General features: G+C 44.6%; 1 protein-coding gene across 1 annotated transcript in view; it reads left to right on the top strand.

The window, feature by feature from the left end:
- si:dkey-54n8.4 (coiled-coil domain-containing protein 92) overlaps positions 1-15,032 on the top strand; it is a 44,908-nt gene extending 29,876 nt beyond the window's left edge. The window contains exon 4 of the mRNA XM_034169352.1: positions 13,421-15,032. Within this exon, the coding sequence (XP_034025243.1) occupies positions 13,421-14,145 (725 nt within the window). The 3' untranslated portion in view covers positions 14,146-15,032. The remainder of the gene's footprint in view (positions 1-13,420) is intronic.
- The last annotated feature ends 2,079 nt before the right edge of the window (positions 15,033-17,111 follow it).

Here is a 17,111-nt window from a genome sequence, read left to right as displayed (position 1 = left end):
CCTTCACTAATGCTGTTTCTGTACTATGATGAATTCTAAAACCTGACTGAAACTCTTCAAATAGACCATTCCTCTGCAGATGATCAGTTAGCTGTTTTACAACTACCCTTTCAAGAATTTTTGAGAGAAAAGGAAGGTTGGAGATTGGCCTATAATTAGCTAAGATAGCTGGGTCAAGTGATGGCTTTTTAAGTAATGGTTTAATTACTGCCACCTTAAAAGCCTGTGGTACATAGCCAACTAATAAAGATAGATTGATCATATTTAAGATCGAAGCATTAAATAATGGTAGGGCTTCCTTGAGCAGCCTGGTAGGAATGGGGTCTAATAGACATGTTGATGGTTTGGATGAAGTAACTAATGAAAATAACTCAGAACAATCTGAGAGAAAGAGTCTAACCAATACCGGCATCACTGAAAGCAGCCAAAGATAATGATACGTCTTTGGGATGGTTATGAGTAATTTTTTTCTCTAATAGTTAAAATTTTATTAGCAAAGAAAGTCATGAAGTCATTACTAGTTAAAGTTAAAGGAATACTCGGCTCAATAGAGCTCTGACTCTTTGTCAGCCTGGCTACAGTGCTGAAAAGAAACCTGGGGTTGTTCTTATTTTCTTCAATTAGTGATGAGTAGTAAGATGTCCTAGCTTTACGGAGGGCTTTTTTTATAGAGCAACAGACTCTTTTTCCAGGCTAAATGAAGATCTTCTAAATTAGTGAGACGCCATTTCCTCTCCAACTTACGGGTTATCTGCTTTAAGCTGCGAGTTTGTGAGTTATACCACGGAGTCAGGCACTTCTGATTTAAAGCTCTCTTTTTCAGAGGAGCTACAGCATCCAAAGTTGTCTTCAATGAGGATATAAAACTATTGATGAGATACTCTATCTCACTTACAGAGTTTAGGTAGCTACTCTGCACTGTGTTGGTATATGGCATTAGAGAACATAAAGAAGGAATCATATCCTTAAACCTAGTTACAGCGCTTTCTGAAAGACTTCTAGTGTAATGAAACTTATTCCCCGCTGCTGGGTAGTCCATCAGAGTAAATGTAAATGTTATTAAGAAATGATCAGACAGAAGGGAGTTTTCAGGGAATACTGTTAAGTCTTCTATTTCCATACCATAAGTCAGAACAAGATCTAAGATATGATTAAAGTGGTGGGTGGACTCATTTACATTTTGAGCAAGCCAATAGAGTCTAATAATAGATTAAATGCAGTGTTGAGGCTGTCATTCTCAGCATCTGTGTGGATGTTAAAATCGCCCACTATAATTATCTTATCTGAGCTAAGCACTAAGTCAGACAAAAGGTCTGAAAATTCACAGAGAAACTCACAGTAACGACCAGGTGGACGATAGATAATAACAAATAAAACTGGTTTTTGGGACTTCCAATTTGAATGGACAAGACTAAGAGTCAAGCTTTCAAATGAATTAATGCTCTGTCTGGGTTTTTGATGAATTAATAAGCTGGAATGGAAGATTGCTGCTAATCCTCTGCCTCGGCCCGTGCTACGAGCGTTCTGGCAGTTAGTGTGACTCGGGGGTGTTGACTCATTTAAACTAACATATTCATCCTGCTGTAACCAGGTTTCTGTCAGGCAGAATAAATCAATATGTTGATCAATTATTATATCATTTACCAACAGGGACTTAGAAGAGAGAGACCTAATGTTTAATAGACCACATTTAACTGTTTTAGTCTGTGGTGCAGTTGAAGGTGCTGTATTATTTTTTCTTTTTGAATTTTTATGCTTAAATAGATTTTTGCTGGTTATTGGTGGTCTGGGAGCAGGCACCGTCTCTACGGGGATGGGGTAATGAGGGGATGGCAGGGGGAGAGAAGCTGCAGAGAGGTGTGGAAGACTACAACTCTGCTTCCTGGTCCTGACCCTGGATAGTCACGGTTTGGAGGATTCAAGAAAATTGGCCAGATTTCTAGAAATGAGAGCTGCTCCATCCAAAGTGGGATGGATGCCGTCTCTCCTAACAAGACCAGGTTTTCCCCAGAAGCTTTGCCAATTATCTATGAAGCCCACCTTATTTTTTGGACACCACTCAGACAGCCAGCAATTCAAGGAGAACATGCTGTTATGTGTCGGACGCGGGCGGAGGACCGACCAGCGTTTGAAGAACCCAGTATAAAATAAGCAGAGCACGGTACAAAGGATAACAGAATTTAATAACATAACAGTGAGTGCTACAATATAACAAATGAGTGCGCGGTCTGGCGTGGTGGAATAGCGGTGCGCTCCCAGCAGCACAAACGGTCCGGAGCCAGAACAGTTCGGACCCAAGGACCCCGCCGACACCCCCCAGGTGGCCGAGACCAACCGAGTCTGTGAAAGAAGAAACCATCACGTGAGTCCACCACTCCACACACATAGAGACCACTCAAAGGTGTACACAAACAGCAAACACTTCCTGGCTTAATCACCAATCAGCTTCCCACCCTGCAGGCATGAAACACCCAGTTCAATTCTCCACTGCAGTGGAAGCTGATTAAACGACTAACATAACAGCTCAATATAATAAGGTGTAAGGGACACCACATTTAGTGACTGTACTCATGTTAGTCACAAAACCTAAAGTACCTTAGGAAGTGTGCTGACGAGCGTGAGACCTCACCCCCTCCTCTTTCACAGACCATGGCGTCAAACCTGGTACGGTCTCTGCATCCATGATGATGAGATGGCTCTCTAGACGACGATCTCACCCGTCTGGTCACAAGGTCGAGTCTCTGGCAAATACACACTGTGTACTCCAGACTTAAATGCAACCATGCCCCAATCCATAAAGATGCACCACAGCTGTGAGTCCTGACGAGCTGCACATGACCAGCCTCAGGTGATCAGGGTGAGGTCCTAATAACTCAGCCACACAGCCACTCAGTCCTGAACGCAAGCCACCTGGAAGGAAAAACAAAAGACAGAAAACAGAAGACAGAAACAAAAGGCAGCCAGGCACGCCAGCCATACAACAGCACCCCACCCTCACGGGAAGCCTCCCGGCGACCACACAAACCTGGCCCAGGAAAAACACCCCCCTCCAGGGACCATGGCTGGAAACAATATCTGCATTCATCTTCCAACTGAATCTTCATTTAACAGAACTGTTGACGTCATCTCCTCTGACTGCATCTTTGCCTTTGTTTCTGTCATTCAATTTGCACAGGTGTGGCCAGGAGTTCTTAAACCTGTGCGGTCAGCCTTTGTCCAACCTTGTTTAAAGTCTGTGTAGTCAAAAACAAAAAAGACAAACACAAACAACCAAACCACCACCCCCCCCCCCTCCCCAGAGGACCGTCCCATCAAACCCCGGGAAGAGGAGAAAAGAAAAACACAACCCAAACTTAAGCTTGCAAACAAAAGAAAAACACTAACACCCCCCCCCCCCCCCCCCGGACGACATGTAGGGACCAACACCCCCCACAGGACATCCCGCCAGCTCCAGGAGTAATAACCACAGCCGAGGTCTCTCTGGGATCCAAAGTCACCCACGGGACTCCCAGCGCCTCCCAGAGGACCGTTCCATCAAACCCCAGGAAACGCCCCCCCTCATGACTAACGGACCCAGCCCCGGCCATCTATGGCTAGATGGACCCACAGCCCTTTCCCCCCCCAGAGGACACCACAGTCACACCCTGAGGGCGGAAACTGGGGGGAAAAAACAAAAGAAAAAAAAACATACAAACAAAACAACCCCAACCCCACCCCCTCGGCGCAGTGGAAACTGGAAGTACGTCCAGTGTCACCAACCACGACTATACCCCAGAAGTCAACCGGGAGAAGTGGAACAGCGGTAATGGCAGACGGCACAAAATGGCGCCACCCCTCCGACTTTCAAACCAGCCACCAGCTGCGGGTATATTCCACTGCCCCAAACCTCAGCTACGCTGATGGCAGACGGCTCAAAGGCGCGCTGAAGCCGGAGGTGGAACAGGGAATCAACAAAAAAAAAACAACACCCCGAACCCCCCCTCCCCCTCCCGGGTGCAGAGGTTACCTGGGAAACGCCCAGCATAACCAAACTGCACCACTCCAGCAACGCCGATAAGCTACGGCTCACACGGCTGGAGCCAGAGGAGAAGAGAGGGCACAACAAAAACAAAAAAAAAGAAAAAAGAAAAACCAACCCAATTACACCCCCCCCCCCCATCACCCCCAGAGGACCGTCCCATCAAACCCTAGGAGGTGAATCCAAAAGAAATAAAAAGAAAGACTAACAGACTAACATAAAGTTACTTGGGTCCTTTCTATGCTCCAGACAGCCTGCATGGTCACGACCCCAGAACACTAATGGTGTAGAAAATCCCACACAAAAACCAACTCAAAAAACACCCACAAAAAATGAACCAACACAAAACTAATAAGTGACTTATACCATCAAGCTCAAACAAATGGAACACACCTGTTCCACCTTAAGAGCTATGACAGTAATGTGACTCAGTCACCAACAGGGGGAGCCAAAGTGCTAAAAAATAAAAAACCCCTTTGGTAACCGAGAAAACAACTCAGGCTGCTTTCCCTGTGCACAGCTACGTGTAACACACAACCAAAATGTGCTTCAACTAAATTACGCCGGAGCTGACACAACAGACGCAGTAGCTATCTTAACCCGGGGAGACGGGGCTACAACTGTAACAACAGGAAGCACAGCGACCCGTGCCACAGAACTCCGCCGTGCGCGTTCACCCATTACAGACACACTCATGCAGCTCCCGTTTTACCTCTTATCCGGTCGAAGTGTGACGCGAAGCCGTCGTTAGTCACACTCCACCACAACCCACGGATAAGGCAACAACACAGGAACACGGCTGCAAGAGAGCTCAAATCAGTATTCAATAATGGGTTCTCCGAAACGCACCATCCGGGCGGAGAGCACCCGCAACTGATCTGGATAACTTCTGAACGTCTGCTGCCGCCTTCCCGGCACAGTACCATCTCTGCTACCGCTGGGTCCGTGATGTTTTGGCCAGAGACTACTGTTATGTGTCGGACGCGGGCGGAGGACCGACCAGCGTTTGAAGAACCCAGTATAAAATAAGCAGAGCACGGTACAAAGGATAACAGAATTTAATAACATAACAGTGAGTGCTACAATATAACAAATGAGTGCGCGGTCTGGCGTGGTGGAATAGCGGTGCGCTCCCAGCAGCACAAACGGTCCGGAGCCAGAACAGTTCGGACCCAAGGACCCCACCGACACCCCCCAGGTGGCCGCGACCAACCGAGTCTGTGAAAGAAGAAACCATCATGTGAGTCCACCACTCCACACACAGAGAGACCACTCAAAGGTGTACACAAACAGCAAACACTTCCTGGCTTAATCACCAATCAGCTTCCCACCCTGCAGGCATGAAACACCCAGTTCAATTCTCCACTGCAGTGGAAGCTGATTAAACGACTAACATAACAGCTCAATATAATAAGGTGTGAGGGACACCACATTTACTGACTGTACTCATGTTAGTCACAAAACCTAAAGTACCTCAGGAAGTGTGCTGACGAGCGTGAGACCTCACCCCCTCCTCTTTCACAGACCATGGCGTCAAACCTGGTACGGTCTCTGCATCCATGATGATGAGATGGCTCTCTAGACGACGATCTCACCCGTCTGGTCACAAGGTCGAGTCTCTGGCAAATACACACTGTGTACTCCAGACTTAAATGCAACCATGCCCCAATCCATAAAGATGCACCACAGCTGTGAGTCCTGACGAGCTGCACATGACCAGCCTCAGGTGATCAGGGTGAGGTCCTAATAACTCAGCCACACAGCCACTCAGTCCTGAACGCAAGCCACCTGGAAGGAAAAACAAAAGACAGAAAACAGAAGACAGAAACAAAAGGCAGCCAGGCACGCCAGCCATACAACACATGCGGCTAAACATGTCACTCCCGGTCCGATTGGGGAGGGGCCAGAGAAAACTACAGAGTCCGACATTGTTTTTGCAAAGTTACACACCGATTCAATCTTAATTTTAGTGACCTCCGATTGGCGTAACCGGGTGTCATTACTGCCGATGTGAATTACAATCTTACCAAATTTACGCTTAGCCTTAGCCAGCAGTTTCAAATTTCCTTCAGTGTCGCCTGCTCTGGCCCCCGGAAGACAATTGACTATGGTTGCTGGTGTCGCTAACTTCACATTTCTCAAAACAGAGTCGCCAATAACCAGAGTTTGATCCTGGGCGGGTGTGTCGCCGAGTGGGGAAAAACGGGATGTGAACGGGTTGGCGGGGTACATGGGGCTTCTGTTTAGAACTACGCTTCCTCCTCACCGTCACCCAGTCGGCCTGCTTTCCCGGCTGCTCGGGATCTGCCAGAGGGAAACTAACGGCGGCTAAGCTACCTTGGTCCGCACCGACTACAGGGGCCTGGCTAACTGTAGGATTTTCCACGGTGCGGAACAAGTCAAACAACAATTTCACCCCCATGCTCTCTTTCCACCCTGCAGAATGTGGTCCTGATGTGAACATTCATCCCAGTAGAGGATGGGAAAACTGTATTGTGAGTATAACTTGATTGTCCAGTAACTGAAATCAGCTGACTCTGAATCAAGATCCAGAATTTTTTAAAATTTACTCAGAATGTTTTTAATTTACTCGGAATATTTGTTTCAGCACAACTATGCACCTTCAATGCAGCTTCATTCTCAAAGGTGATGTGTGGTGTACCTTGAGGGTCAATATTAGGCTCAATCTTCAATTCAGTTTTTTTCCAATTTATTTTCATTCATATCGCACCAAATCACAACAAAGTTGCCTCAAGGCGCTTCACTCAATTAAGGTCTAACTTTACTAAACCCCAGAGCAAGCACACAGGCAACAGTGGTAAGGAAAAACTCCCTCTGAGGAAGAAACCTCAAGCAGACCAGACTCAAAGGGGTGACCCTCTGCTTGGGCCATGCTACCGGCACAAATTAAAAACAATTCACAAAACGAATATACAGGAAATGTTGCCGTGCACAGGACAGGAGGATTTCCGGAACAGATACCACACCCATCTCTGGATGGAGCCGCACCTCAAACAAAAAGAAAAGAAAAAACAGAATCAGGCATCAGGAAGACAACAAATACAGTATAATTTGTCCGCATTAAGCAACAAGAAAATCAGAAGAAATACTAAGGTGATTGCCGGTCACTAGCCCTAAGCTTCACTAAAAGACTCAGAAATTAGATAAAGTTGAGGCCGTGGCACACTCCATTTCCTAATAAAATGAATTAAAAGAGTAAAAAATATAGTAACATACTATGCTAGTATGCTAGCCATACGAAAGGGAAAATAAGCGTGTCTTAAGTCTGGATTAAGTCTGGATTTTTTCTTAAATCTTAAATCTTGTTCTCAAAATAAGTGCTTCCACAGACTGAATCCATGAGTGGGTCTTTTGGTGCTGGATTGTTTATTTCCGTTCTGTTTGTCTGATAGGAACACTTGTTTCAGAATCAGTAACTATGTACCTTCATTCTCTAACGTTGTGTGGTGCACCAACAGGGTCAACATGAGGCCCAATCCTATTCTCAAAAAAATAAGTGCTTCCAGCAGAACACATTATTCATGAACATGTTTTTTTCTGTTGAGTTTTATACTGATATATACCTCCTAAACCCTGGAGGATGACCCCCAAACTACCAAGGCCAAGGCTTTGACTCCAGTTGTCCAGGCTAAGGCCTTGACCCCTCATAGTCAACACTGAAAAGCTCAAGGCCAAAGAACAAATAAAGGAGGGTTGAAAATGGATTATACAAAGATGGGGGTTTGCACAAAAATAGACTAAGGACACAGGCTTTTTAAAAAAAATCTAAAACATCGTGAAAGTAGTTTCAAGAATACCAGATGCTTCCAATAAAAGTAGTATTCTGTATTATATAGGTTGTATTTTGTTGGGAAAGTGTAGGAACACGGACCCACAACAGGGGGCGCAAATGAACGGACAATGGAATAGGTCAAATAACAACACTTTACTGTTGCGAACGTGCACAACAAAAACAACAAATTACAACAATGGACAAAGTTCAATTCACAAAGGTGTCGTGTGGGCAGGCTCGAAGATAGGAGACGCCTCTCCAAAGTAGAACCGGAACCACACGGTTTCCTCCGCCACAGGGCCCCGGGAATACTGGAGCCGCCAAGTTCCGAACTCCCAGGTGGCCACTGCCTCCGCGTGTCGGACCTGGTACTGCTGGCGAGGAACAAGAACACAATTAAACGTGGGCGCGTTTGCACCCAGCAACCTGCACGGCAGGGAAGCTACCTCCACCTCTCGTTGGAGAAAAAAAGTCTGCAATCACTCACAAAAATCACAAAGGTTACTGTCAAGCAGTCAGCTGAGATTATTACCTTCCAGGTAGAACGATATCTCGGCGATGAGGTGGAGATGCCGTCCTGCTGATATACCCCAGTGATAATTGCCGTCAGCTGTCTCAGGTGATGGGTGACAGCTGTTACCGAGGCAGCTCCTGTGGGGCGGCGGCGCCCTCTGGTGCCTGGAGCCCGCACTCCAGGCAGGGCGCCCTCTGGTGGTGGTGGGCCAGCAGTACCTCCTCTTCAGCGGCCCACACAACAGTATTTTATAGGTTGTTCAGCAACCTAAATTGCATTAAAATAGCATAATTATATATATGCATTGAATTGTCTTAAGATGATGAAGATTTGAAGTAGAAATTGCTCAAAAGCAAACATCAGCCATAAAGTGTGTAAAAAAGTAAATTTTCCACAAACAATGCGATGATTGGATCCAAAAGAAGACTCTGAAATCTGATTATGGATAATGTCTGGATGATGGCAGAAAAGGCTGCGAAGACATAAACATATTTGTGGTGACTGGCTGTCGGGACACACAGATGGACACCGCTTTGTCAGACGGAATTAGGATGAAGGAGGAGGGGAGGAGATAAAGGGGGAGTCCTGCCTGCATGTCTCAGCCATTAGACAGCATCTCTCTTTCTGAGACAGGTTATCCCCCCCCCCCACTCTGACAAATTGATCTGTGCTCTTTGTTTTTTTTTTTCTTTTTTAATTTTCCTGCTCTCATTTTCCGTGTGGTCCCAGTGGTGGTGTCCGTTTACACACTCGCTGAGAAAGACAGACATGCAACCAGGAAGAGTGAGAGAGAGAGAGAGAGAGAGAGATGGAAGGAAAGAGAACAACTGAGGGGAAAGAGTGCTAAAGGAGAAAAAACAAAGCAGGGGGATGGAGGAGTGCAGAGATGATGTGCAGGGATGGAATGATATGAAGATCATATTAAGTTAATCCATAGTTGGGCTGTGAGCTCAGTGTGGGTGTGGCGATGTGGCGACAGAAAGCCTGAGTCTGATCCGGTGTCCTGAGGAGGAACCTGAGGCCGAGGTCATGCTGTAACACAGAAAAACAAAGAGACAGATGAACAGGAACACCAAAGCAATAAGACAAGAAGACTGAAGGGGGGATAACTCAGGCTGGTGATTAGAAAGCATAAATGGAAATGATAATGAATGAAACAGGTTTAACCATTTTTTTTAACGGGTTCGTATAGTTCAATAGGGGTCCAATAGTCTGGTGCTGGTTCTCTAAAACACACCCACTAATACAGGCTGTGCTCTGTGTGACACAGTCACATACAGTGCGTTCAGAAAGTATTCACAGTACTTTACATTTTCCACGTTATGTCTTATTCCAAAATGGATGAAATTCATTTTTTCCCATCAAATTTCTACACACAATACCCCATAATGACAATGTGAAAAAGGGTTTTCAGATTTTTGCTAATTTGTTAAAAACAAAACAAGAACAACTAAGAAATCCCATGTACATAAGTATTCACAGCTATTGCCATGAAGCTCAACATTGAGCTCAGGTGCATCTTGTTTCCACTGATTATCTTTGAGATGTTTCTGCAGCATAATTGGAGTCCACCTGGGGTAAATTCAGTTGATTGGACTTGATTTGGAAAGGCACACCCCTGTCTACATATAAGGTCCCACAGTTGACAGTGCATGTCAGAGCACAAATCAAGCATGAAGTCAAAGGAATTGTCTGTAGACCTCCGAGACCGAGACCTTGAGGCACAAATCTGGGGAAGGGTACAGAAACATTTCTGCTGCTTTGAAGGTCTCAATGAACACAGTGGCCATTATGGTCTGATGAGACAAAGATTGAACTCTTTGGCCACTCGAGGACATTCACAGAGTTGTCCTGAAGCCACTCCTTTGATATCTTGACTGTGTGCTTAGGGTCATTGTCTTGCGGAAAGATGAACCATCACCCCAGTCTGAGGTCAAGAGCACTCTGGAGCAGGTTTTCATCCAGGATGTCTCTGTACATTGCTGCATTCATCTTTACCTCAATCCTGACTAATCTCCCAGTTCCTGCTGCTGAAAAACATCCCCACAGCATGATGCTGCCACCACCATGCTTCACTGTAGGGATGGTGCCTGGTTTCCTCCAAACATGATGCCTGGCATTCATGCCAAAGAGTTCAATCTTTGTCTCATCAGACTAGAAAATTTTGTTTCTCATAGTCTGAGAGACCTTCAGGTGCCTTTTGGCAAACTCCAGACGGGCTGCCATGTGCCTTTTACTAAGGAGTGGCTTCTGTCTGGCCACTCTACCATACAATCCAGTCCACTTTATTTCTATAGTACATTTTACAAGCATAATGTTACCAACGTGCTGGACAAAAATCGAGTACAATAGTGCTCCTACCATGAAAATAGTATAAATGCATTAAAACCATAAATAAATAAATGACTATATCATGAGAAAACTATAAAATCAAACCGTAGGTAAAATCCATAATAAAATATCATAAACGTACAAGTTAAAACACTAAAAGACAACAGAGGATCATACAACTCACACAGAACTAAAAGCTAAAGAATAAAAGTGGGTCTTTTGGCAAGACTTAAAACACTCCACTGTGGGGGCAGTTCAGACTTGGAGGGACAGAGCGTTCCAAAGTCTAGGACCTGCCACAGAAAAGCCTCTGTCGCCCCTGGTTTTAAGCCTGGTCTTTGGCACCACGAGCTGGAACTGGCTCTCAGACCTCAGAGCGTGCGACGGAGAATAAATTTGGAGGAGTTCCATGATGTACTGTGGGGCCAGTCTGTTTAAGGCTTTACAAATAAATAATAAAATCTTAAAATTGATTCTAAGATTAACAAAGAGCCAATGCAGAGATGCAAGACTAGGTGTGATATGGACATGTTTTTTGCTCCCTGTTAAAAGGCGCGCAGCAGCATTCTGGACTAACTGCAATCGGTTAAGGGTATTTTGATTTATTGCTAGGTAGAGTGAATTGCAGTAGTCCAGACGTGACGAGATAAAAGCATGCATGACGTGCTCAAAATCTGAGAAGGATAAAATCAATTTAATTTTGGCTAAAAGACGAAGATGATAAAAACTAGATTTAAAAACCGTGTTGAGGTGCTTGTCAAGTTTAAAATCAGAGTCCATAATGACGCCAAGGTTGGTGGCTGTGGGTTTTATGTGTTGGTTTAGAGGGCCCAGGTATAAAGGAGCTGTCGAACTGACACTGGGCCCAAACACAATCACCTCAGTTTTGGTTTCATTCAAATTAAGAAAATTTTGTGCCAACCAAACCTACGTCATTAAGGCACTCGAGCATGGGTGTCAGGGAGCTGCTACTGTTCTTTTTAATTGGCAAATAAATTGGGTGTCATCTGCATAAAAATGATAAGAAATGCCATGTCTTTTAAGCACTTGGCCAAGAGGAAGAAGGTACAGGGTAAAAAGAACAGGCCCAAGAATAGAACCCTGGGGCACTCAAAGGGGCAGAGGACGAGGTGGAGTCCCCCAACCTGACAGTGAACAAGCAGTCTGTCAGGTATGAGTGCAACCAGTCAAGGGCTGTCCCCCTGACACCCACACAGTTTTCAAGAAGAGTAAATAAAACAGTAAATAAAAGACTTGCATGGTCAACCGTGTCAAAAGCAGCAGTCAAGTCTGTGCAGGCCTGTAGCATGTCTGTTTTTCTACTAGACTACAGACTTAAATAGATTAAAACTAAAAAGAATTATCAGATTAATTGATAATAAAAATAAATGAATCTTAAGCAATCAAGATTTTTGTGAGCACATGTACGCACATATACACACACTACAAGTACATTTTGATTGTTTCATTTCAGTTCCATTGTGATAATGATGTTGTTTGCCTTTCACCTGCTCCCATTTGGTCAGGGTCACACAATGGAGCCAAAACAGGCCTGCGTCGGAATATGGCACAAGTTTTATACCGGATGCCCTTCCTGATACAACACCAGTCTTGCCCGGAGAAACACACAGCCCAGTTCTTATAAAGAGGTCTCCCATCAAAGTACTCACCAGGACCCACTCTGCTTATCTTTTGAGATCTGGTGGGCTCAGGCTTACACAGTGTACAAAGGCAAAATTACAAAAACTGCATCATTGTCCATCTATCTATCTATCTATCTATCTATCTATCTATCTATCTATCTATCTATCTATCTATCTATCTATCTATCTATCTATCTATCTATCTATCTATCTATCTATCTATCTATCTATCTATCTATATATATATATATATCCATCTATATATCTATATATATCGTCGGATTTTTATTTCGAATAAATGTCTGAATGATTTGGAGCTTTGCTGCATCAATTTTTTCCAGAAACTGTGAGAGACCTCCAGGTGGACACCTTTTCAGAAAATTCTGTTGGCTTTCAGGGACGATTTTATGGGGATTGTGCTCCAGCCAGTTTAAAGATCGCCCACAACTGCTGAGCGCCGATCGACAGGCTGAATCAACCAGATCATTTCCAACGTGAAGGCTTTGTTGATCCGGGACGTCGTCTGACTTTCACAAAAAGGCAGGAAACGTGGACATCAGCACTTTTTCAGCACATTCCACTGTTACAGGAGTTTCATGGAAAGAAAAGCGGAGGGACGCACCACGGAGTCGTTCATTACGCGGCACAAAACCACCTTCGTGTTGGTCTCACAGGACGGCTTTCAGGTGGATTTCAGACAGCTGTCGGTTGCTTTTCAGTCGTGTGATTATCCGAGAAATTGCGCATGAGCTGGACATGCCCCAACACGTCCTGTGAGGCTTCATCACAGCGTTGCTTTGCGCCATGCGACTCCACTGCGACACGCGTTGTCGTTGTCATTCAGACATTTATTCGCAATAAAAATCCGACGAGAGGGGTGGACCACTGCTCACACAAAGCCTGCTCACAGGCGAATGACGCAACCGACAGGCGTGAAAAAACTCACGCATGCTCACGAAGGTTCAAGCTTGGCTGATGCAATCACACGTGATTCAAATCCATATGGTTTTTGCAAAAAATAAAAAGGTCCGATACTTTTTGGACAGACCTCGTATGATAATATTTTGTGTTAAATTTATATTCAACATTGTCTGTCCATTTTTCTTCTGTCTCCATACTAGAGCTACAGGAGGAAGAAGAGTTTCTGGAGGCCCGCTGTGAGGAGGTTGAGAGCCGTCTGGCTGAGCAGGAGTACACTATAGCAGAGCTGCGCAAAGAGCTGAGCCACAAGGGGTCGCTGGTGGGAGCCCTCAGAGCCAACCTTAAAGAAAAGGAGCGCCATTTCCTGGAGGAGTTGAAACGCCGTAGCCACTGTTCCACCACTCTCAACACCGAGCTGCAGAAACAAACAGAAGCAGCAGCATACCTCTCCTTCCAGCTACACGCTACCAGGCAGAAACTGCACCAGCAGCGGATGCAGCAAAGGCATGGACTCCTAGCCAGAGCCAGCAGCCAGGGGACCCAGTATGGTGCCGAGCAGAACTCCATTTCTCCACAGATGCCGTCAGTATCCTCCTCATCTCCCCCTGTGGTCAAGCCCAAGCGTAAGAGTGGGAGGTATTCCTCGGGACATGTGAGAGGAGAGCGTTCACGGGAATGTGTGCCCATAGAGAAAGTGACTGGCCCTGCAGAGCCCACAGCCATGCCGGACCCTGCACTTTTCCTGCACCCGCAAAGGCACAGAGCACGCACCAGGCATGCTATGGCACAAAGACTGCCTCCACTGGGCCTGGAAAAGAAGGATGAGGACGGAGGTGTGGAAGAACCAGTGGAAACCCATGATGAAGCTGTCAGACTTGTGACTACAGCCACACCGCCCCCTGCTGCTGAGGCAAAGGCAGAGTAGCAAAGGAGGTTTGGACACTAGGATTTATTCTCTGACTGTTAATTCTCTTAACCGTTGTTCTGCACCTTCACTGAGTTGATACTGAGACTGCTTTTATCTATTTAGTACGTATATTACAATTAGAATTGATACTTTTCTAACACAGACTTTGATATAACCCTCATTTTCCAAGCAAAACTCTGTTGTGAATCTTTATAAAAAGTAGATACCCTATGTGTTTACATATGTGTCACATGCTCTGTATACTATTGGGCCTTATTTAAGAGTGACTGTGAGTTTCCCTTTAGTACCAGCTGTTCTTAGGTAAAGGTTAATTAGCCGAACAGCTGTCTAACCTCGAGGTTGTCAGGGTCTGGGGTCAATCATTTCTCTGGCTTCAGGTGAAAAAGTGCAGGGTGCCTCAATAAGAGTCCTCCATATTAAAAGTGACTGGTAAAAGCAGTGACAAATCACAACTTCACAACTTTTCTTCTTATCAGAATATAAATTATGTATTCATTGTTGTTTTATATGGGAAATACATATTTCTGTTTGGCTACTGAGGAAATTACAGAGCTTACAGGAAATCTCAAGGATATTGTAGCTCCAACCTCCATTTACAAGCATGTTGGTCAATGGTCCCTATCTTGACAATCTGTGGCACATAGTCTAAAGTGCATAATGCAAGAGCAGCATGTTCAGCTCCACTTTACTATTTGCACAGTGCGCAAAGTAGGGTGCAGGGTTCAAAAAAGTTTGTATTTAGTCACTTAATTAGTCATGGGTGTGTTTGGGCACAAACCAGTGTGTCACCTGTCCTTCACTTTAAGAGAAAGGTGCACCAGCGACTGGCACATTGCTATTTAGATAGTGAGCTCAGAAGTGAGAGGTTTTCTGGCCAGGAACAGGACCTCCTTCTCTGACCTCCATATCCCACCAGGCACAGACAAACATCCCTACTGGCCATTGGCCAGGGTGGTCAGCCTTGTCTTTGTGCTCCCCGCCTGCAAACCAGGGAATAGAAACTGGTGTAAAAAGTATTAATTTTTATTCTGTTTTATATATTTGTTTTGCATTCAGTTTTGTTGCTGTCTGATGCACTAATGTGAATCTTGGCGCGTAGAAGCATAATGTTATGAACCCATCCCTATAAGGCATATTGTAATATTGCACTGTATAAATACCAGAAACCTCTTGCCCTAGACAAGGTTTTTGGTGCTCTAAGGCGTAGCCACTTCCTGGTGCCTCACAATAGCAATCCACCAGCACTGCGCCTGATAGCCTCTTTTTAAGACCAACACTCCAATGGGTGCACAAATAAACAACTGCATGCATTCGAAATTAGCAACGACATTTGCGCTACGCTGTGTGTCGCTTTGCACCAGGTGTAAGATATGGCCCTAAAATGTTGAAAGTTCAATATTAATTAAAAATGTAGCAATAACAATTAAGCTTTGCTGTAAATGGGACATGTTATATACATTTTTAGCAAGCTAATGTAACTCACCAGGCTTTTTTAACAACAAATATTAAAGGTTGTAGCCAAAAATACCCTGTCAACACTGTGCTGATGCATCATAAAAATACTTTCAGGTCTCAAAGAAACAATCTGCTTCTGTGTCTGTCACTTTAAACAGAAAGAAGCTTATATTAGCCACACCCTAATCAGAGATTAGACATCATTGTGTCTTTCTCACACTGCCTGTGGACGCGTCACACAGACTGCAGACCATCCAAATGGGCATGTTGCACAGATCAAGCACGAGACCATATATGGGCTTCCGTTACATATGTCACAAAAGTCTAAAAACAACTGTTTCAGGCTTACAACAGGAGACTGTCTCCAGTCTCAGAGCTGTGGGACTTTGAGGATTTAACATGTTCTATACAGCTACAGTTGTATGTAAATGTTCTGTTAGACCTCAGTGCTGCTTTTGATACTGTTGACCATAAAATTTTATTACAGAGATTAGAGCATGCCATAGGTATTAAAGGCACTGCGCTGCGGTGGTTTGAATCATATTTATCTAATAGATTACAATTTGTTCATGTAAATGGGGAATCTTCTTCACAGACTAAGGTTAATTATGGAGTTCCACAAGGTTCTGTGCTAGGACCAATTTTATTCACTTTATACATGCTTCCCTTAGGCAGTATTATTAGACGGTATTGCTTAAATTTTCATTGTTACGCAGATGATACCCAGCTTTATCTATCCATGAAGCCAGAGGACACACACCAATTAGCTAAACTGCAGGATTGTCTTACAGACATAAAGACATGGATGACCTCTAATTTCCTGCTTTTAAACTCAGATAAAACTGAAGTTATTGTACTTGGCCCCACAAATCTTAGAAACATGGTGTCTAACAAGATCCTTACTCTGGATGGCATTACCCTGACCTCTAGTAATACTGTGAGAAATCTTGGAGTCATTTTTGATCAGGATATGTCATTCAAAGCGCATATTAAACAAATATGTAGGACTGCTTTTTTGCATTTACGCAATATCTCTAAAATTAGAAAGGTCTTGTCTCAGAGTGATGCTGAAAAACTAATTCATGCATTTATTGTTATGTGTCGGACGCAGCTCGGAGAACCGACCAGCGTTTGAAGGACCCAGTATAAAATAAGCAGAGCACGGTACAAAGGCTAACTGAATTTAATACATAACAGTGATCATAATATAACAAAAAGGTGCGGTCTGGCGTGGTGCGCTCCCAGCAGCGCTAATGGTCCGGAGCCAGAAGCTGTTTCGGACCCAAGGACCCCGCCGACACCCCCCAGGTGGCCGCAACAACCGAGTCTGTGAAAGAAGGAACCATTATGTGAGTCCACACTCTACACACAGAACACTTAAAGGTGTACAAACAGCAAACACTTCCTGGCTTGATTACTGATCAGCTTCCAACCTGCAGGCATGGAACATCTCGTTCACAAATCACCACAGCAGTGGAAGCTGATACATGACTAACATACAGCTCAAT

This window comes from Thalassophryne amazonica, chromosome 4, assembly GCF_902500255.1.
Source record: "Thalassophryne amazonica chromosome 4, fThaAma1.1, whole genome shotgun sequence".
Lineage (NCBI taxonomy): Eukaryota > Metazoa > Chordata > Actinopteri > Batrachoidiformes > Batrachoididae > Thalassophryne > Thalassophryne amazonica.
This window is presented reverse-complemented; position numbering and strand designations above follow the sequence as displayed.